The 23,696-nt window shown below is 36.7% G+C and overlaps 1 protein-coding gene across 4 annotated transcripts in view; it reads right to left on the bottom strand.

Moving 5' to 3' along the window:
- The window catches only part of LOC145997211 (RCC1-like G exchanging factor-like protein), a 78,955-nt gene that overhangs the window by 20,931 nt on the left and 34,328 nt on the right, over nucleotides 1–23,696 (bottom strand). For all 4 annotated transcript variants that reach the window (XM_083133971.1, XM_083133967.1, XM_083133968.1 and 1 more), the window contains exons 4-6: nucleotides 18,308–18,416; nucleotides 12,865–13,162; nucleotides 823–995 (exon numbers count right to left, since the gene is read on the bottom strand). In XM_083133971.1, coding sequence (XP_082990097.1) covers nucleotides 823–995; nucleotides 12,865–13,162; nucleotides 18,308–18,416 — 580 coding nt within the window. The remainder of the gene's footprint in view (nucleotides 1–822; nucleotides 996–12,864; nucleotides 13,163–18,307; nucleotides 18,417–23,696) is intronic.

The following is a 23,696-nucleotide window of genomic DNA, read 5'->3' on the forward strand; positions in this document are numbered from 1 at the left end:
AAATGAATATATGTACAAAATTGTTTGAAAAAGTTGAAGTATTCTATGTTGTAAGACAATAAATGTAAATTTTTGGAAGTAATTGCTGTGTTTCGATTAATTCGCACAGGACTGTATAACAAGTAAGCTACGTTATCTTGAAAATACTAAATTATAGATGAAGAATCAGAAATAGCAAACAAAAAGAGAAAGCCTGTGGAGCTTCAAATAGTTGCAAGAGAATGGAATAATTTCAACCATTGGATAGTTCTGTTACAAACAACTGGAGCCCTCTAGAGAAAATCTGATTCATATTCTAAATCAGCATCCACAGCAACATAAGAATATTATTCACTTAGCAAAATCACTGTCAACCAGTGTTACATTTATTTGAAACTTTCCACCATCCACAACTCCTTTTCCAGCTTTATTTTTGGTTTGTTTCTGGATCTATTTCTTGTTCTTGTTGACACTTCCCTCTTTTCTGCACTGAATTTCATTCCAGCTCTTTGGACTTCCTCTTCCGACCATGAACCTGTTTGTATACTGTTTCTTCCTTATTTTAAGAGATTCGTACACATCTCACAAGTTACTAGTTGGCAGTACCTTACTGTAACTCACGAATTTGGCTGCTTCTCATATATTACTGTATGTAATGATCAATACCAAACCAATAAGGGCACCTGATTAACTGTGTAGTCTGTAAGTTCAAAGCCCAAAGTATGGTAGAAGATGTTTCACATAAATGCCTAAATTTCAGTAAACAATTCAACTATTTACTCCCATATTTAAATTGATTAAGCTGAATATTCCTTCTCACTTAATGTTAGAATAAGTACTTACTGCTCAATGCTAGAACTGTGTCAGCAGTGCCTGAAACCTTCACAATTTCTTCTCCACAAATATCGCCGACTACTTTGCTAGGTTCACAGATGTCCTTGAAATGTCCTTGTCCTGTCTGGCCACTGCACCCACAACCGCACGCATACACGACACCACAGTCATTGATAAAAATGCTAAAAAAAATTTTAAAAAATAAACTTATGCTTAGTAAAAAAGAAGAAGAAGAAAGCTTGGACTGTGCATGCTTATAAATATTTATTTCCTTTAACAAAGTCACACTGTGAAAAACTGTTATAGTGCAAAATTCAATGCACATACTGAATATTTCAAGTTCATGGAACAATGTCATCATTTACTCACTTCATGAAAGAACATGTGCACCTGGTTCGTAAAAAATAACTCATGGTTTTGAGTGGCAAATGAATTATCGTATCCAAGAAATGTTATGTATGTATATTTATTAATGGTGTCTACAATTAAAACTGTAAAATGTGGTTCTTCGTCTTGCTACAACATTGGTACAGTTAGATTCATTGTTTTCAATCCACTTTATGCACAGAAAGGTTAAGCAGGCTAGAGCTATACTTTAAAAGGCATCCAAATCACTGTGTAATGTTCCTCCACCATGGAGCAGTTAGAACCTGAACATGCATACTACGGATGGGCTGATAGGAATTTTTTGTCAAGGTCGATGTCTGATATAAAATTAGAAATGTTCCACTAAAAGCATGAATGGATCATTCCTCGTCTTAATTGATGTAATGACTGTAATACATATTTAATATGGATGGGGCACATTGATTGGTACTCTTATCAGTGTTGGGCAATATAGGCACATCAACTTATCAGTAAAATTACAGATTATTTTACCGATCCTATACATCTATACATATATCTTATAATTTAGTGCAAAATTCTGCCATTATGTTACAATTTTATGAATAATCTTCATACCCTACTTTATAAAAAAGTAAATGTCTAAATATGCAACTTCCTTTGCACTACAGTCACCTGGAAACAAACATTTATTAAGGAGGTCAATGAACCATTCAGGTTCTTCAAGGACCATTTGGAATTTTGTATCGGATCGGTAGAATATCGGCATTGATAAATTTTATATCGGTACTTTATTGGTATCGGCCAAAATTATCATACTTTATTGGTAAAAAGGTAAAATGCTCCCCTGTGCTTAGCACCACGCCATGAAGGCGTATAGGGGGTGTGGGGGTAACACCCCACACTTTCTTGATCCCGTCGTGAGTGGGGGTGATGTGAACAGCATCATGCCCCGACCACCTTTACCCCCCAGGGATTCCCCCAGGTACCCATGTTATTTGATGCTGGGTGGGCACCGGGGCCGCTTCCAACGATAGAAAAGTTCCCGGATTTGAACCGGCCAGGGATCGAACCTGGGACCTTTAGCATGGTAGTCAGACGCGTTACCAACAGCCACCACGGCCACTTTATTGGTATCGCCAAAATTGCATATTGGTCCAGCAGTAATATTTAAACATTTACTTTAAAAAGCACAGTATGAAAGTCGTAATTTTCCATTCATGAAAAATAACAAATATCACATTTTTTTTTGCAATAAATTACAGGCTATTTACAAAAATATAGGATCAGCAAATAATTTTATCAACAAACTGATTTTCCGATATGCTTATATTAGTTGATACTGAATAATTTGTTCCATTCTCCAATGCATGCATGTGGCAATTATTTAACCTTTAGAAGACAGGTGGTGTAACAGTCACCTCCACATGGCAGCAATTGCTGCATCATTTCTTCAAAATTACACAAAAATATTTCAGTTCTGTTTTTTCTGTTTAATTCTACACATATGACGATCTCAAATCACAAAACAATGTATTTACACTTTCTATTATTAACAAACACAGTTTGAAAATGTTTATTTCTCCCCTAACAAAATTATGGGATACAATTTATAAATTGGCTATTACTCTTCAACTACAATTTTTTGATGATATATTTTCCTTTCATAAGTAATAATGAAAATGAAAGAACTTTCTCACAAGGTAATAATGAAAAAAAAAAAATCTCACGAGGTGTGAAATTAGAGGTCCAGCAGAAAATGCAGTTTCAAAATTTCCTGAAAATTACGACTTTCGAAAATGATGCATGTTTAAAAAATTTTCCCCTTCAAAATTGGGGGACATGCATTACATGTCCTCAAAGAGTGGTCTTATGTAGTGACGGGCATTAGTCAACTAATATTAATTGATTAGTCCATTATTAAAACCACCCAAAAAAAACATCGACTAATGAAAATTAGTTCACTAATATACATCAAATTAGTCGTTTGACTAATTAGTCAAAGTAGTCATTTGACTAATATCAGTCAAAGTAATCGCACAACTAATTTCAGTCGAATCATCAGTCTACTACATTTCAGACTAATTTCAGTCTAAACCAAAAACAACTCATTCACATTCCAAACGAACCCTGGACTACTGAAGTAGAGGCCAGAGGGCTTGTTGTTAAGAAGTGACGCAAGAGGGTAGTTCTTGGCAAGGTCAGTGACTGCAAAATTCCACCACATGGTACTGCCCCGCAGCTGCCAAACTGGAAGGAAGGGGTGCTTCTGCTGTGGTCATTCATTCATGTCACTATTTTTATTTGCACTGTTGTACTATCCCAAGGGATATGCAATTCAGACTTCAAGTTTCTTGGAATTCACAGGCCAGTGGCTATCCCTAGGCATCATGGCTGGTGAATGCAAGAAAGACATCTCAATATTTAAAGCGGAAAGCTCTCATTTCTGGCCTTCGGATTGGGTAGAGATTTTATGTTAAAAACATTGTACTGTAATAAAAATATTCTTAAACTTTAAAAAGACTGGTCAAATATGAGAACATAGTTTAAAATTAATTAATTAAAACTAAACATTAATTATGTTCGTGGGATAAATACTAAAATTTACGCTGTGCAGTAGCATATCAAACTTGCTGCAGTTGCTATAATATGTTGATTTTCACTTTCCTTTTCCCTGGAGTAAGATTGGTGGCTAAGTGCATTGAGTGGTCCATTCACATTTTCACCACCGAAGGCTCTGGGTTCGAATCCTGGTGTGCACATGGGTATTCCCTTGTAAGTTTCCACTCATCAATTTTCTCTAATCTCAATTCATTCTCATCATCCCGATTAGCCTAAAGAGGTACAAGAGTGAAGTAAAATGAGAAACTTAATTAATAACAAAATATAGAGGATATGTCACTGCTGAAACATATGACAAATAATTGTTAGGTATGTATAAATCACTGTGTACTAAGAGCCCAATCGAGATGACTAACGTTCTTTCAAACTGTTCCCTTATCGACATTTCAGTCCTCAAGATAAGCATATTTACAATATGATATTGCTTGTAACCCTCGTTGTCGTATAGGGAAGTAATCATTACTTGAAACGGCTGCATTGAAGCCCCCTGGTATTTGAATTTGTACTTTGTAATTTGGCGTCGCATTTCTGACACTTTTGGGTAATTGCGATAATGAGGATGAGCGATGATTATGAAATTGGTGAATGGACACTCATAAGGAACATCCATGTCCAGCCATGTATCCAAGGGCAGGGCAATGGGCCCATTTCCTCCCTTCAAATCATGAAATGTTTTAATGTGAAGCTATAAAAAGCTACGAAACTAACATTGACGATTTTTCAAATTTTGCAAGAAATTTGATTTTGTTCTTGCATAAATGAATGGGTTGTTCACAGAGAGAAGCAGGTTCCAGGACTCTGCAGTCTGCAATATTTGGTAGTTTTAGTTTTATCACTATTGATGCAAGTCTACCAGACGTCGCAATTTAGTCAGGACAGTCTACTCTTTTTAATCCCTGTCGTCTCATCTCTCTTTAAACTGCAATCGCAATGAAAAATGTAATTTCTCTTGGTTAACTCACATTCAGACCTGTTCATTACAAGAATCATTGCAAATACATATCATTTCATTATAATATATATTATTTTCTATCTATAATTATCGCACCATGTTTTTACAGTCCAAAATTGGTTTATAACCTTTCACCTCTTAATTGTCACATTGGCGCATCAAATAACGAAACCAATCATGGCGGCGCGGCGCATGATCTTCGTACACAGAGAATTTTTTTTTTTTTGAGTCCGTATTTCGCAACACACTAGTAAATATTCTCAGGTGTAATATATTGATTATTATGCAAAAATCAGTAACAACTAATACTTTATTTTCTTTTTCAGATGGAAAAAATGTTCCCTAACTGTCACAAAGAAATAATGTTCGTCGAGTTAAATTATTAAATTGTAATTTATTCATGAGTATTCCGTGCATTCTAATCTTGCACCATAGGCAGTTTATATAGTAATAAATAACTTTTAAATGGCCGGAACAATTTCTTTTTTTTCCCCCTTTCTTTATTTGAAAAAAAAAAAGAAGAAGCAGCTTCACACCGCTAAAATTTGGTATGAAATCTGCAGTGAATATATGTTGAAATACTGTAGTGTGGGGCAAAGAGTGGAAAAAACTGCTCCCACGCCCCTTAATTTGAAAACATTGTTAATTTACAGAATACAGTAATGATATATTACTTCAAATAATTGAATGTAAACAATAAGCACGAAGCTTTATGGCATGTGTAAGTGACTGTTTGCCGACTCTTTGGGTGTCTGTGGGTGAGTTGAATTTCTTCCGTTACTTTGTACCTTAATATAGCAATTCTATAATTTTATGCCTAGCAGCAATACTACCATAGTCTAGCAATACTTAAACAGCATTTTGCATCTTCTTTTTGTCTACATTTTCCGATCTCTCAACCCTTTTACTTTCATTGTTGGGAGGTACAATGCATCACAAATGTTATTACAAAAAAAAATATATATATATAATTTTTCTTCAACTATTAGTTCTCGAGCTACGATTCTTTTGTACTTCACGGAAAGTTTGAAAAGAACAGACCTGAAAAGAGGCTATACATGCAGGAGAGGCACGCTAAAGGTTAATGCATATAGAATCTGCCCCTTAGTCACAACAATATACATTGAGGTCAAAGGGAAATTCATGAGCCTACTGTCCTGGAGCTGGTTGATTTCTGATATTCATGATGGTGCACATTCCTCGCCATGTGTATCGAACATGATATACACTGATAGCTTTCAATTGAACCTTGTGTATCAACTCTGATACAAATGGCATACTGCAGTTTGAACCATGCATATCAGAAATGTGACAGGCGCTCATTGATTTTGCACTGATCTAACAATAAGCATGGCCCTGGAGAATGTGGCATAAAGAAGTTCAGCCTGAAATAGCCATGAAGAAATTTATGACCAAAATTATTCAGTGTTGTTTGAAAACATACATACTTGAAATCTCATACAAGTTGCATACTATAAATCTAGCCATGTGTATCATAAATGAATCACTATCACATTACTCAATCATAACTTTGAAGATGAAATCGGCTCATGTGTGAAGGGTGATCTAAGGGATTCTACATGAGTTAGAAGTAAATAGTGCTTGCAGCAAAATATTATAAGTAACTTAAAAATTTGCATTTCTTATGTAAGATTAATTTTCCAGCATGTATTGTTAGTGTTGAATTACAAATTATACATAAATACATCTACAATTTTTATTGTAGTCATAAGTAAAAAGGTAAAGTGCCTGTGCTTAGCACCATGCCATGAAAGCGTATAGGGGTAATGCCCCACACTTTCTTGATCCGGTCGTGAGTGGGAGTGATGTGATCAGCATAACACCCCTGACTGCCTTTACCCCCCAGGGTTTCCCCCAGGTACCCATCTCATTCGATGCTGGGTGGGCACCGGGGCTGCTTCCAACGTTAGAAAAGTTCCCAGATTTGAACCGGCCGGGGATCGAACCCGGGACCTGTAGCATGGTAGTCAGACGCATTACCGACTGAGCCACCATGGCCATCTTGTAGTCATAGGTACATGATCAATACACACACATACACATGCATACAATAATGCCAATAATAACTGGACACCGCCTGAACTGTAAGGAGGATGGCCAATACATCATCAATATACATTATAAGCCACTAGAATGACTCATGAAGGACAGTGAGTGCGCTGTAGTAGTAGTATATACCGCTGACAGCAGTCTAAATGAGTGAACAACGCAAGATGAGCGAGGCTGAATGGGGTAATAGGCACAGATCCAGGCATTCCATCCATGAGATTTCGGACAGGTTCCAGATACCAGCACAACAGTCAGAAATGTAGTGGTGAAATGGAAACGTTACAATGTGATAAAACCACTAACACGAGCTGGGAAGCCAAAATAATTGACCAATAGGGTTCAGCATGCTCTGACATGTGGTGAAGTCAAACCAGCAGGCTTCATTGTACACAGTGACCACAGAGTTTCAAATGCATCGGCAAGTGACACCATCTGGCGAGAGATACAGCATGGAGAGCAGCAGCACATAAGCCAATGATTACTACCCAGAATGTGGCACTTTGATGACAGTGGTGCAAAGAAAGTCACCAGTGGTCCCTAAAAAAATGAATCATCATCCTTTGGAGTGATGAATCACACTACATGCTGTGGTGATCTGATAGGGATGTGTGGACATGACAAATGCCCAGGGAGTGGATCTTACCAGAGTATATTGTCTCCACAGCGAAATTCGGCAGGGGTGGAATTATGGTATGTGGATGTTTTATGTAGTATGGTATTGGTCTCCCGGTTTTGTTGCCTGGAACCCTCAATGCTGGTGCCTATCACACAATATTAGACAACTCTGTGCTCCCCACCTTGCGATCGTTTTCATCTCCAGCATGACAATGCACCCATCCATAAAGCAAGAACCATACCCAAGTGGTTTGACGACATGGGAGTAAAAGAACTCTACTGTCACCTCAGAGCCCTGATCTCAACCACTGAACGTCTGTGGTATGAGTTAAGAGTGCCAGTTGCAATCCAGGCCGAACAACCCAAAACCACCAACGAGCTGTTCGCCATTTTGCAGGAGGAATGGAAGCAACTAGTGGCTGACAACCCGGAGGAAAGTCTTCCTCGAAGAGTGTAGAGGCTGTGGTGGTGGCATACCCCATACTGACACCAGACTAGTTCCAGGCAACCACATTCCTATGAGTGTCCTATGAGTGTTAACTATGTATAACTAGTTAACCAATATAAAATGCAACATTTATACATGCTCCTTCTTTGGACATGACAAACTATATTCATGATGTTTTCTTACAAATATTCGGATACCTAATTACAATTTTTAGTGATATATATGTGATGATTATAGTTATCTAAAACAAGATAGATTGAGCAAAAAATGCTAAATAGTCCTATTATGAAATTAGTGCATAGCATTGAAACACGATCTGCACAGGAAAGGTTTTCCTGTACACGTATCACAAATCGTGGACACTTGAGTGGCATACTATTGTTCAGAAGAGTGTTAATATCCTACAGTATTTTCCTCTGAAATGACAAAACAAAAGAGTAACTAAATGCAAGATGAACACTGATACACATAGTGTATGTTATTAAAAACATACCAGGCCTTATGTATCATTTTTGATACACACTACAAAAAAAGGTTACAGTTCAAAAAATAATAAGCAAAAATAAAAGAAACCTGATTTTCCTGACACAGCACAGTTCGACTCCTAAATGTCAACTTGGCCCAGGAAGGTGAACTCACTGATTTCCTCGTGGTGATGAACATGAAAACTATTCAAAAACTAATCTGTGTGATGTGTCAGGATGTGTTCAACATTATTATTTTTTTAAAACAGATTTAAAGCACAATAACCAGATAGTGTTCAATACTGTTTATTATAAAATGATTCAAAGTTTAAAGACGTATTATTATAAAGTGGTATTGAGGATTTGCAGCAAATTTGTGTGTGCTGTAGAAATTATAACTCCAGTGCGGTGCGCTTTTTTCATTGGGTGTGTCGTAGGCGTTCCTAGGAAAGTTTAGTTGTTTTGGTAGTAAAATAATATTGTGCAGCAGATAAAAAAATTATAGCGGTGAAATTTAAGATGTGATATTATTTTGTAGTGCACATTTCAAGTGAATACTCAAAACACGTTTGCGTAGGCCGAAGAATTCAAGTAGCTTCCAATTGAATAAGGTCAGTGAATTAGAAAATGTGTATTATTGTAAATTGTTTTAAGAGATGGCACCTAACAAGGTAGACGTCTGTGTCTCGTGCTCTGTTTTCAACGTTTGTACAAGATAGTAAATGTGGTAAATGTTCTCGTTCAGTGAAAAATTGAATTTTATGCAATATCTGTGATAAATGGTATCATTTCTCAAAATGTTCTAATGTTAATGAGGCCAATATACCAGAAAATGTGTGGGCATGTATGACTTGCATAAACTATCAGAAAACGGTGACAAAAGAAAGTGCACAACGTGATGATTATAATATTCAGAAAGAAGACTATGAAAGTATAATTAGAAATCTTACGGAGGAATTAGAGTCTTTACGAACAATAAATCAAATCCCAAAAACAATTAGAGGGCAAAGGAGGAGAATCCGAGGACCTTTACAGCTATAGTTCCAGTAAAGACTGGCCAGCTCTATCGGGTAGTCCAAATTCTAATGTAAGCAATACATGGACATCTGTAATAAAGAACAAGAAAAGATCTAAGAGCCCCATTAAGGAAAATTCCGTTAACTTCCAATCACAAAACCGGTTCGAGGTACTACAAGATGTGTCCACCGTACCTGAAGAAACAAACAGTTTAAAGTGCAAGACGGACTCCTATAGTACAAGCGCATTTCCGGTGGTAGAAAGTCTTTGAAGAACACAAGTTATAAGGGGAAAATATGCCTGTATACTGATAGTCAAGGAAGGAATGTAGCTACGCAACTACAAAATCAAGTAAGTAACTCAATATTCAGTATGGTGAAACCTGGTGCAACTTTCATGGACCACAATGGAGGTGTCTCAAGAAGCAATTATGGTCAAAGGATCTCGTGGTTTTTCTAGCAGGAACAAATGACATTGCTAGTGAAAAACTAAATATGCTGACCAAGGCAGTAATTTATTTTATTAAAAACATAAACTAAACGTAACGTTTCAACCTTCTAGCAAGGTCTTCATCAGACTCTGTATCAAGTACAAAAGTAACAAGATACACAAAAAGGGCATTATATATACACAAACATTACTCCCTCCAGACTATTAGAAAGTTGTTAGGAACTTTCTAGCAGGTGGCTTTCACTTTCCAACTTTACTTTCACCTAAAAAGTACATAGCTAAGGCAAGTAATAAATGCAAAGCTGCCTGGTCAATAATCAAAAAGGAAATTAAGATAACCGACAAAACAAAGTTGCCAAGTATGACACCCAATGAGTTTAATAGTTTCTTTATAAACAATCAAGAACATTTAAACAAAATTCCTGTGAACTATGAAGACAATGTCAACAATGACCTTAATGGCTATCTTGGTACGCAAAGTTTTCTACAATTTAATTATATAAACTTTAAGTGGATACTGATTAGTACGGATGAAATTTTAACTATTGTGTCAAAAATGAAAAACTCCTATAGTGAAGATTTTTTTGGTCTTCAACCTTTATTATAAAGTATATAATTGACATAATAGCTCTTCCAATTACATCTTATTAATGGGACATTAAATGATGGTATTTTTCCTGATAACCTAAAAATATCTATAACAGTTCCTATCCACAAAAAGGGTATATTCCTTTCCTGGATTCTCTGGAGTAAGATAACGCGAACGTGTTTTGTGCGCATTTTGAAGGGTGTGCGCCTCGTACAATGAACGCACGGAGGGGAGGGGCATCAATGGGAGGGGGCGACTCGACTGCTCATTCGCGGTCCAGTAGTTCTGTAGTAAACATGTCAGCTCGCAAGTCTAGGGGAACTCTGCATTCAGGAGAGTGCCTCATAGTGTTGAATGTGTTCGAGAACAACTTGTTTGAAAAGTTTAAAACACATGGCTTTGTTTTTTTTTACAAGTGTTTAAAACATGTTTTTCAGACTTGTTTAAAACACATTTTGATACATGATGTTTCATAGTTTGTGGTTATTTGCATGTTTTTTGAAAATTTATGTTTTAATTTTTTTTCTGTTCTTCGTTGCATCAAAAGACAAATAAACGTGCAATATTATTTGTTATTTGTGTAAAACAATACACTGGCCATTGTTAAGAATAAAAGAAGAAATTGGCAGCAGAAAGCGTTTTGCTTTACGTCCGTTACACCGCGCAGCACTTCGTTGCTTTCATCAGGCACCCTTCCCCACCTAGTCTGGCCCCGCCCACAAGCTTTCCCCTCTGCGCGTCGCTACTCCAGAGAATCCGGAAAAGCAGTATAATAGAGATAACCCTGGTATCTACCGGCCTATATCCCTTGTTCCAGTGTTTTCTAAAATTATAGAGTACTGCGTAAAAAAGCAATTGACCAGTTATTTTGAACAGAATTCACTTATTAATGCAGCCCACTTTGGATTCAGATCGAGGCTATCTACTATTAATGTGGTAGAGACTGTCGTAAATGAGATAATTAATGGTTTCGAGTCTGGCTCATATACATGTACTACTTTGATAGATTTAAGTAAGGCCTTTGATACAGTTGTGCATGAAATCTTGTTTAAAAAACTACAGTATTATGGAACAAAGGGTATCGAACTATCCCTTCTTAAGCCTTATCTCACTAATTGGCGACAGATAGTAAAATTTAATAATAAGAAATCTGATGAGCTAGAAGTTTTGTTTGGTGTCCACCAAGGATCAATATTAGGTCCATTTGTTTTTACTTTATATGAATGACCTACCTAACTGCCTACCATATAAAACAGCTATCTATGCTGATGACACTACCTTTATTACAAATGATCATAGTATTCTTAACCTTAGTATCAAAAATAAAGAAATATTAAATGCTTCCTCTTTATGGTTTAAAACAAATAGCTTGGTGTTAAATGCAACAAAAACAGAAACTCACTTTTTCTACTTAAATAACCCACCATGCACCTTACATAATCAGGATTATGTCAAATTGCTTGGCATATATTTACATACAAAATTAAACTGGTCAGTTCATACCCAAGAACTACGTAAAAAACTTGCCGGTGTCTTATATGTATTGCAGAAATTAAAAAGGTCTGTAAGTGAGGAAATGATGATATCTGTGTACTATGCTCTTTTCCATTCACACTTACTGTATGGTAATTTACTATGGGGAAACTCTACAGGTGCAAAGGAAGTCTTTAAATGGCAAAAGAAGGCTATACGTTGTATTAAAGGAGTACAGGATATGGAGTCATGTAGGGAATTCTTCAAGGAATACCGTATTATGACTGTGCCCTCTATAAATATTTATCATAGTTTAATGTACATAAAGGAAAACCTCCCCAGTTTTAGGTTGCGATCCAACGTACATGACTATAATACAAGGCACAATCTGAATATAGGAATGCCGTACGCTAGACTATGCAAGACTCAGCAAAATTTTAAACACAATGGAATGAGATTATTCAATTCACTACCAGCTTCTATACATAATTTGGAAAAAAAAGCAGTTTGCGAAACACGTTAATAATATATTAGTACGATATTGTATATATAGTGTCACGGAATTTGAAGAACACTTTCGTCAGGGCCTGTAAAATGTAAATGTCAACTTATAATGCATCACAGAGCTGTAAAATGGGTTTTTGTACATGGCTTGTATTGTAATCAAAATAAGAGTACTATTTTACAATTGCATCCGCTGTAATAAAACATGTAGTTTAATTTGCAAACTGTATGGTTGAATGTGTAATATTTTAACATGTATTTTTCTTTTTTTTTTTCTTTTGTAATTTTTTATATTAACATTTATATACTTATTAGGACGAAGTCTATTGCAATCATGTTGTCTAATGACTAATAAAGTATTCTATTCTATTCTATGATTTATTATTGTGTATCAATTCTGGTACATGAAGCCAAACTGGAAGTACTGGTATGTATTACTTTTGATACACATGGCACACAATGTGTTAATTTGGTTCCTGAAAAGACGTCAAACACTACTTACCTGTGTTCCTGGCCACATGTAACACTTTTGATTTTCCTGCTTCCCAGGTCTCTGATGTTTTGCACAAAATCAATTGGCGGACAAAAAGGCTCCTTCATTTCCCTCGCGCACTGGCCATGGCAGTTGCTTCCGAAGGTGAACACTCCCTCGTTATCAGTGAGCACTAGAGTGTGTGCACGCCCTGCTGACACCTGGGTCACTTTAGTTCTTTGAGGATCTTTTATTGGCAGCAAAATAGGTTTGGGATTCGAGAGGAATTTCTTATTTTGAATGCAGTCTTGGCCTTCAGGCTGGAAACCTGAAAATACATATCTGCTTTATGCTTGCATGTTACAATATTATTAATTTTAACAAAAGTTAGTTGAACTGAATCTTAGTAATTGTCTCAATGTACAGTGTGTTCCACAATAGTGTTTACATTCTTTGAATGTTAATAACAGAGAATCTATGAAATATAACTTGAATGGACTTTTTGTATTTAAAGCTTCAATATCTACATTGAGTGTGTGTGTTGTTACCCTGCCCCTGTGTCAGGGCAAGTGTTTTTTTCTCCTTATTGAAATATTTAATAATATGTTAATTAATTAGGTAATTACGTGTATAAAAATATGTATATGAGATAAGTGTATCGCAATTTATTATACATTTTTAGGTTCGTATATATTCCATGTATAAAACCCATGTAGCCCTCTGTTCTTTCTTTGTTGTTCGAAAGTTCAAGGAAAAGGCAGGCAGTTTAGCTGTTCAAGATTAAAAATTTTGAAAGAAGGCCATTGGCAACAGACGCCAACCAAACATATATAAACTCCCAGATGAGAGGGGTGGGGGGGGGGGGGGTTGGCTGTTGGAACTGCGACTTGGAAGGGAGATGTTGTTTTTGCTTCAGTCAGCTCGGATCAGAGGACAGATCTCCCACAACGGATGCTGTAAGAGATTGGATTGCCGGCCAAGCTAGTGCCTTGGTGTCCAATTTACAGGTAAAAAGGAAGTTTACACTGGATGTTATTTTGAAGTAATTACGGTGAGCCGGGCAGCCTAGTACCTTGTCACCGTGGAGGTTGAGAAATGTACACATCGGGCGACTTCGCGCCTATTCAGAAGTTTCTTGAAGTAACGCGAGTCTACCTTGTGACAAGCGTACTCCCTATGTAATTCATGAAATGTAAAGCATCCAGTTACAAACAATAGAGATTTCCAACATCAAAATTAGAGTTTTGGCCCAATATTTAGAGAAAAGAGCGTTCGGATACGACTTGTATATACTTCAAATTTTACGTTAATTAAACTTTAGAAAATATCCAAAATTTCAGTTTTTAATTTCACAGATGCTGGACAAGATAATTTATCCCCTATAACAATAAGGTTTCGTAAAGGTTATCCCTTGTCTCTTGTAGTTAATTATAATTATGTTGACTTGTTGCAACCCACGTGCATTGTCGTACAAAGAAAGACACCCCTAGACACATCAGAGCCGAGTACGAAGTGCACAGAACCTCGAGTGCGGAGGTAAAGTGTGGGGGGGCCAGGCAAGTAACAGTGTGTATGCATTCTGTTGTTTTTAGTTCCATCACAGTCCACCAGGCAACAGGCATTAGCATACCCAAAGTGGCAGAGGTGAGCAATGTCAGAAGTGTAAAATAACAACCCAGATCTCCCTATTTAACACAGTTAGATTTCTACCTCCGGGAAACTGAAGAACAATGTGTACCCCACAAAGCCATGGTCAGTGGATGACATGAAACATGCGATTTACACTACCTGTGCTTTCCTTCCTGTGGAAACCATATCTGCTGTTTGTTGATTTATGGATCCGTTCTGTAGCATTGCTGCCAATGAACATCTATAACTTTAACGTATGTGACATGCAAAACAGTTCATACTTGCTGTTATTAGTGTTCCCATTATTAATGTTAAATTTGCTGGCCCCCTGTGGTGGAGTGGTTAGCACATCGTACTCTGATGCCAGGGTCCTGGGTTCGAATCTCAGCCTGGGCGTGGAGATTTGTGAGTGTCCATTCATCAATTTCATCCTATCATAACCCATCCCCATCTTCGCAAATTAGCCAAAAGTGGCACAAGAGGCGAAGTAAAATAAAGCAAATCAATCAATTAATGTTCAAAGAGTGTAAAAACTATTTTGGGACACACTGAATACAGAATATACCTTCAGAAGAAGAATGCGACAATGTTTATCACCACTCATGTCGTTTGCTTTTTTTTTTAAGTCTCCCATTCTAAGGAAGTGATTTTTGAGGGTTGAAACGCCAATATATTTTAGCATTTCAGTGTTCAGTGTAGGTGGTGTTATCCATTGTCATCATCACAGTGAATTCTGACATGTTTATTGAGGTAGGAGAGTGTAATCATCTTTTCTCTATGGCCATCTGCATAACCATGGCAGCAATATAAGAACCTGAAAAATTTTCGTTGCACATTTTGTACATTATTAATTTATAAATTATCTGGTATTTAAAGTTTCCATTGTTTTATTGTAGGGTTAATATCGCAGCAATTGTTATCACTTAACCTTTAACATATGGGAGCTTCTCCAATGTATAAGCCTGTCCAGATGGAAACTTATCAAGCACATGCTTTTGAAACTTGCTGCAATGTACAAAAAATAATAGCTCGAGAACTAATTGTTGTATAGATATGAAATGTGTTTTCCCCCACCCCCACCCAGAATCCAGAATGATGGAATTGTTAGCAGAGGTGAAACATATATTGTACCTCCCAATATGAAAATTATAGGTAAAAAAGAAAATCAAAATTTTACACAAAAATTCGGAAAAAACATAAATAGTATGTAGCAGCAGTACATCTTTAAAAAACATGTAAAGTTCCGTTGAAAATAAACTGATAATTCTAATTCTTGGGGGGGGGGGGGGGTGTAAGCAGAGCAGTAAAAAAATGGAGAAGACCAGAAAATTGCTTTTACCATCACCCCTATGCATGCGGGATGGATCAAATTTGCAGGGAAGCATGGAAAAAGACCACTCTTACAGGACATTCCCAATTTTGAAGAAAAATGAAAAGTACTAGTAGTAGTAGTGGACCTTCGAATGTGGATTACAAAGTGGAATTGAAACTTAAGTGAACACAGTGTTCACCTCCATGTTAAAATGTAGTTCAGCTTATCTTATCAGTGCACAGTGATATATGCAACTATCCAGATGAACATCTTATACATATGTTTCTACGATTACTCCCACATTAAAATGATGTTTGATTGTACGAGGGTTATTTTTTAAGTAAGGTCCGTTTTGCAATAAAAACGAAGTAAATGTTTTTCAAAAAAAAAAAATATATTTTCTGAATTTACATACACTTCTCTATTTTTCTACATACGTTCCTGGCCAGTTTAAACATTTATCGTAACGAACTACGAGTTGGATACCCTCCTCATAGAACTCTGCCGCCTGTGATGATAGCCAGTTACTCACGGTCGTTTTCACTTCTTCATCAGTGTCTTCAGATGGTGGAAGAGGTGGTAGTCACTAGGAGCAAGGTCTGGACTGTATGGTGGATGGTCAACACATCATCGCTGGTCAAAGTGAAAGTAAAACAGACACTTTCAAAGCGCAAGATCATGGCAACTGTGTTTTGGGACAGGCAGGGTGTTTTGTTAGTGGAACTCTTGCCGCAAGGAACAACAATTAACTCGGCTTCCTACTGTGAAACCCTAAGAAAACTTCGTCGAGCAATCCAGAACAAACGGCATGGAATGCTGTCAGACAGTGTCGTACTGATTCATGAAAATGCAACTCCACATGCTGCGGTTCAAACTCAAGATCTGATCGAATCTTTTTGCTGGTAGGTATTCGATCATCTGCCATAGAGTCCAGACCTTGTGCCTAGCGACTACCACCTCTTCCAGCACCTGAAGACCTTCCTGGGCGGCAAGAGTTTAGACACAGATGAAGAAGTGAAAACAGTAGTGAGTAACTGGCTATCATCACAGGCGGCAGAGTTCTACGTGGAGGTTATCCAAGAACTCGTAGTTTGTTACGATAAATGTTTAAACCGGCACAAAATTTATGTAGAAAAATAGAGAAGTGTATGTAAATTCAGAAAATAAATGTGTGTTTTTATAAAAACATTTACTTACTTCGTTTTTATTGCAAAACGGACCTTACTTAAAAAATAACCCTCGTACTTTATTACTGTGTCTTATTATTTCACAGAATATGATTATCCTTTACCATAGTGAACATACTCTCATATATATTGTACTTTACATAGTAATGTATGGAGTTATTACATAGAATTGTAATTGCACGGAGTAGTTTCCTTCCATGTATGGATAGTAGTCCCATGCAGGACTTTTAACCTGTTTACTCTGCATACTGCAGCTACCTTTGCTGAAGCAATTATAACAAAATGGTTTGTTTATTGATCATGGGACATTGACATAAATCCTGAAAACAACACTGCAATTTTCTACATTCCTTCACCATGTACTTTCAAGTGTACATGCTGATTGATTTAATTAATTTTTTTGGGTGCACCAGAACTTTAGGCCATTTTGCACCCTTCAATATATTCGGGGATAGGTGTATGTGCTAAACAATCTCTTATGTACGTGCTAAACAATATCTTACGCAATAGTGAACTATAATAAATACATGTAAGTGAATTACTAACTTTATCTGTGAGATTTACTTTTATGGTTCTATTAATTTTGGTGGCCCCTAACATTATCTACTTGGCAGGGACCACAGAAATTAATACAACCATTGCAGATAAAGTTACTATTTATTATACTACTGCGTCTTTTATTCCCCAAACATGAATAGTGAACAAGGTTTTCAAGAACTGCATCTAATTTTAAAAATGGCTACTTTTTAAATGTTAATTTAAAAATAAATATGATATATGTACTACAAAAATGCCAATTCAAATATTAATTCAAAGGTTTGGCTGATTATACCCAAAGTTATTGTATACCTTGTGCATTAACTTCCTTATTTTCTATTGTTTTTTTCTTGCAGGTACTTAAAATTGAATGAATCAGTTCCCTTCCTTCTCTCCCCCTTGTACACAATTAAACATCTGATATAAACTACCAACGAACATCCCGTATAACAGCAGAAATGTCTTGCTATTTATACCAGGTAAGTACACAACTAATACTGGTAACATTGTATGTGGATAATTTCAATCAGGAAGAAGATCATATTCAAGTTAGCGCTGATAGCAAAATACCTTTCACATTATATGAAATAAAATTATTTGTTAAAAAGTTTCCCCTCAAAACTGTAACAATGGAAAAGTAAAATAAAAATTAAAAGTGGAATATTCATTCTATTGGAGATCCATTTACGCCGATTCATTTCTGTAAAGATGAGTGAGATCCTTTAGACTTCTCATGCGAACATTTATACTATTAACAGACAATTCTTATTTTAACATTAACAAAGTGAAAATAACTTAACATTCATACCTAACTGCATTTCAGTATTAATCCCTGTTCCAAATAACTTTTTAACAGGATCTACTGGATCGTCAACAGCAAAGACTGTGAACCCATATCCGCACGCATTATCAGTTACCTGGAAAATAATATTTTCATATTTCACTTATAAAGTAAACTCATTTCAGAACATTTCACAATCCAATTCAAAACATGTAGATTGGCACGCACAGGAGATATATACAGGGTAGGTGAGAAGTAACTAGGCATTGAAAATTTCCCTAGTTTTCAGAATATTTAAGCAATCACAACAACATTTTCTGTACATATACATTATGGAATTGGATCACATATGTGCCAGCTCAAAATTCAATCTAGTCACCGGCAGCATCCACCAGCTTCCTCCAACGAATGGGGATGGAATCCACCGTCTTCTGTAGGAATTCCTTTGGGACGTTTGTGATAATATCCCGAATCTGTGCCTCCAATTGTTCGGTTCTTTTTCTTGTACACTTACTCCTTTGCACAGGCCCACAGGAAAAAGTCACAGGATATGAGGTCTGGACTTCCGGTAGGCCATTTGTGAGATCCTCGTTGTCCCAGTAAGTGTAGAGTGTAGCGGTGCGCAGTCTTGCATGAAAGGAAAATCACCATATCCCAAGAGAGATACAAGGAGCCAAACATACTCTTGCAACATTGTTAGGCAGTGTTCGCCATTCATGGTGTCATGCAGAAAATATGGACCTACGAGCCTATTGGCTGTCATTCCACACCACACTGTCACTTTCAGTTGACCTTGCATCTTCATATTGTGGAATTTGTATGCACATATGTAATCCTATTTTATGTTGTATATTTACAGGAAGTTTCATTGAGATTGTTTAAATATTACAAAAACTACAGGAAATTTTGAATCCCTAGTTACTTCTCATCTACCCTGTATAAGTCGTACAAATTAAAACCAAAAATGCACATGCAGTATTACCTTACACACATTTCCTGTGTGTGACAAATCACAAGGTATAACAGCTGCATGTATAATACAGCTGATGATTGATTTGAGATTTATTGAACAATGAACTGATGGGAATGAATGATGATATGATGAAAGAAATGAAGGGACAATCACACACATACCATACTTACTCATGTATAATGTGCACTTTTTTCTGAAATTTTTGCACTCAAAAACTGTGGTGCGTATTATGCACGGAAAAAAATCGAACAGCCAACATGAAACTGTACATGATTTTGTGACACTTGCATTGATTTTTAATGTTTATGGAACCCTATCATGTTATAAATTGTTGTAAAGCTTAAATTCTGCAGTTTCTGAATATGGCAACAGTTTTCCATTCAAGATAGTGACACTAATGTGCAATGCAATTGAAATAAGCTCATCACAAAATGAAGGAACGTTCTGATTTTTATGGTACTTTGGATGAAAGAAAAGATAAGGAAAAAGAAAATAATAATTAAATAAAAGGTAAAAAAAGGTAAAGTGTTCCCCTGTGCTTAGCACCACGCCATGAAGGCGTATAGGGGGTGTGGGGGTAACGCCCCACACTTTCTTGATCCGGTCGTGAGTGGGGGTGATGTGATCAGCATCACGCCCCTGACCGCCTTTACCCCCCAGGGTTTCCCCCAGGTACCCATGTTATTCGACGCTGGGTGGGCGCCGGGGCCGCTTCCATCGTTAGAAAAGTTCCCGGATTTGAACCGGCCGGGGATCGAACCCGGGACCTTTAGCATGGTAGTCAGACGCGTTACCGACTGATCCACCGCGGCCAACAATAATAATTAAATAAAAAAAATTATTAAAATATATTATTGGCCAAATAATATGACATATATGGAGTGTGTAAATGCCTTAATGGAAAAAAATCTTGTGCCGTTAAATGCTAGTTTGAGGGTCCTGAATGTGCCTCTTATAAATGTTACATTAGTCATGGAAAAAGTATACATTTTGAAGTTATTTTAGAAAAAGTAAAGAGAAAATTAGCAAAACCCGCGTATAAAAGTTTAGAGGGCATTTCCCACGATTTTTCAATTTATAATGTAAGGTTGTGTGACACCAAGAAAAGCAGTGCCATTCTGGCGGAATTCGAGAATGCACCTTCCGTCACATGAGATGCATATCAGCAGCATTTGTTGGGTGAGAAATAATAGAAAATAACTTCCGGACCACTGCAAATCCATGAGGTAATTTTGATCTCACTTCTACTATTACAAAATAAACAAGGTGGTTAAAGAGTGAAAACTTCGAGATGCTAAACACAATGGAGGGAGAGGGGGTGGTGGCATGGGTTGGTGACTTATTGTTTACACAAGAGGATATTCTCCTCTTGATGCACATACAAAAAGGTGACTCATTAAATAGGTACGATGTCAATCACGATCAGCATAGCAACAGCTTTATGACCTACAATAAGAAAGCCATTTCTTGAGCCTGGATTATACTGTGCATTATATACAATATATAATTTTTTGTCAATTTTCCCCATCAAAAACCAAGGTGTGCATTATACATGCATAAATACGGTATATGGACAACACAACAAGAGCCCTGCTGAGAATTATGCTGGCTGCAGGCCCATTGGCCTGCAATAAGCAGTTACCGGGGTGTAATTTGTGTGAGCAAGGTTGACTTTTGGGTGCCTTCTCAAAAGGCTAATCCTTACATCTGTGGTCACTGTTCATGTCAACAGTGTTAAAGGCACCAAATCCTGTTTCTGTATCACTGACAGAAACAATTCCACTCAGGTAAAACAGCGAAAGCAAAAAATCAGGTAAAGCAGTGTTGAACCCAGTCACTTTCCTCTGGGGGGAGGATATCAAACTTCATGGGCATCAAATTATAATACTAATTAAAACATATAACAATGCTATGTCCATTGTTGAGTTTAAATGAAATGGCATTTTATTATATATTACTTCTTATCAAAATGGATGATATTTAAATTCGTTCATTATTTGGACTTTTAAGAAGTCCTGAAGAATAAGTCAGTGCTTATTATTATGACAAAAAACAACAGAAAAAGTATGCTCTATATTAAGTTAAAGTGAATGAAAGAAGGCCAAAGTGAAGATGGGTGCTAAATATTTAGCTATTGTCTGAATAAACTGCCAGGTTATTGAAATTTTCTATTTCTGGAGGGTTTCTTTTTCCCCACACCAACCTCTGAATTCATCACTGGTGGAAGCCAGGGATGGCTCAATACAGCAATGGTATGCTATCCCAGAGATCCAGGTATCAGACTTGGTAAAGACTGCATTTTTTGCATAAATTTCTGCAAAGTACGCTCTCATTCACAAAAAAGCCACAATCTTTACTCTAGGGTGCGCCAACTTATCTAAAAAGGAATGTACAAAATAATTAACAGTTTCACCACCTCTTCATTTCGCCCATTTTGTTCGCAATCACAGTTCAGCTTTTAAGCTGTACTCAGCACTCTGGTCACCAGGAGATGCGGTAATGACAAAACAAAGTAATACAATTATTGAGTTTTAAATATTTTAGAGAATAAGTATAAAAAAAAGTCAGAATATTCACATATATGTGCGAAATTAGTAAAATGACAGCATACAACAGCTAGAAATACCCAAATTATTAACTTTGTTTAGTGCATCGAAATGAGAGCCCAGTTCCACTCCTCATGCCCAACCATCCCAATTGAGGTGTTTATATTTCAGTTTCAACTACGGAGAGAAAGGGAATAAAAATGAGAATTGTTGCTTTTCGTATTCCTCAATTTAAATAGTGAGATGAAGGTATTTCCTTCAAAGTTTATCACTTTTAGTGTTGTAAGCAGTATTACTAACTTATTAACAATATAAACAAATGATAATTCACAAAAGCAATATCAACAAGAAAATAAAATACAACATGCTGTACTGTAGCCATCATGTGTACTTTGTAATTCGTACATCTCAATTTGTACAAATTAATCACTCATTCACTTTCTAGCCTTCTTAAACCCCAAGGTTTATGACTGCAGCAACACAAGCCTTCCATCTGTCCCTGTCATGGGCAAGATCAATCCAATCTTTTCCATCCTTACCGATTCCCTTTAGGCCATCTCAACGTTATACCTCTATCTTTGTCTTGGCCTTACATCCGTCTCTCTTTTTGTTTTTAATTTTGGTTACATTATTTCTAATTTAGACGTGGCATTTTACCGTTGCTTCAAATATATTGACCTGGTTCGGCTTGCGAGCTCTGGGTTTATAGCACCAGACCGATCAGTCACTCGCAAGTCTTTAGTTAGCTAATTAGTGAACAGTAAATAAGATAAACACAAAAGAGCTAATTAGTGAACAGTAAATACGATAAACACAAAAGGAAATAAACTACTAATAATATCTAATTTTTACCTTATATTTGAAAATAAATCTTCAAATCCAATATTCACTTCATTTTTCACTATAAACAGTGGTATTTCCAATAATCAATATCAACTTTTATTCTTATGCTGTTCTATTTTCTTATTTCTTTCTCAGAGAATATAGTGTAAGATTATAGTAGTAACAATTAGTTTCAATAACAACTCTTCACAAGCATACCTTTACTAGTGATTTAAACTACCGTCTAATGCGTTTAAAAGTATTTTCTCAATGCCCGGATAAAGTTTGGTCAATCGCGGGGAACTTGCAACGTGACGTCTGACGGCACTACTTCCAACCGAGGATGTAGTTCTTAATATTTCTGTGTCCCAAACTGTACTGTTTTTGTCCTTTGGTCAACCACGGGGCACTCGCAGCGTGACATCTGATAGCACTACAGCCGATCGAGGAAATCTTTGCTCACCAAGGAAGTTGATGTTAAGCCTTTGGAGTCCCCCACTGCACTATTCTCATTCTTTTTTCACCATTCACCCCATTACAACTCTAAGACTGTTTGGTCTTAGCATAATCACACCATGCAATGGCATTCAGGCTCTTACCCACCTAGTTACAGCTTCTATTGTGACACTATGCAATCCATTGTCCTAGTTGTTTTGCTTTGCTAGGATCACGGCTCAGCACATGTAACTACGCACAATTCCTGTTCCTCGAAATCAACCTTTCGTCTTACGTGTGCGTTATTATACGTGACCCAAAGTAATCGGTCACAGCCTTCCTACAGGTCTCTTACCATCAGGTTTCCCAACAAGAATCCTGTAAACTCTTCTTTGCTCTCCCATTCGTGCCACATAAATTAATACATAATGCAAATTAATCAGATTTCATAATTTTCATCATGTGGGATATCATGGTACTGCAGTGAGTTTTTACATTCAATAGGCGTTTACCACAGAGAAATATTGTGCCCTCCTCCCCAATTGCCCTTCTGGTATCTAAATCATCCCTCATGGATATGGGCTTCTTGGCAATCCCTTACAGCAAGACAAGGAACAGATCCAAGAGCATTCATTCAAAC

The sequence above is a fragment of the Lepisma saccharinum genome, chromosome 13, assembly GCF_977018435.1.
Source record: "Lepisma saccharinum chromosome 13, izLepSacc3.1, whole genome shotgun sequence".
In the NCBI taxonomy this organism is placed as follows: Eukaryota; Metazoa; Arthropoda; class Insecta; order Zygentoma; family Lepismatidae; genus Lepisma; species Lepisma saccharinum.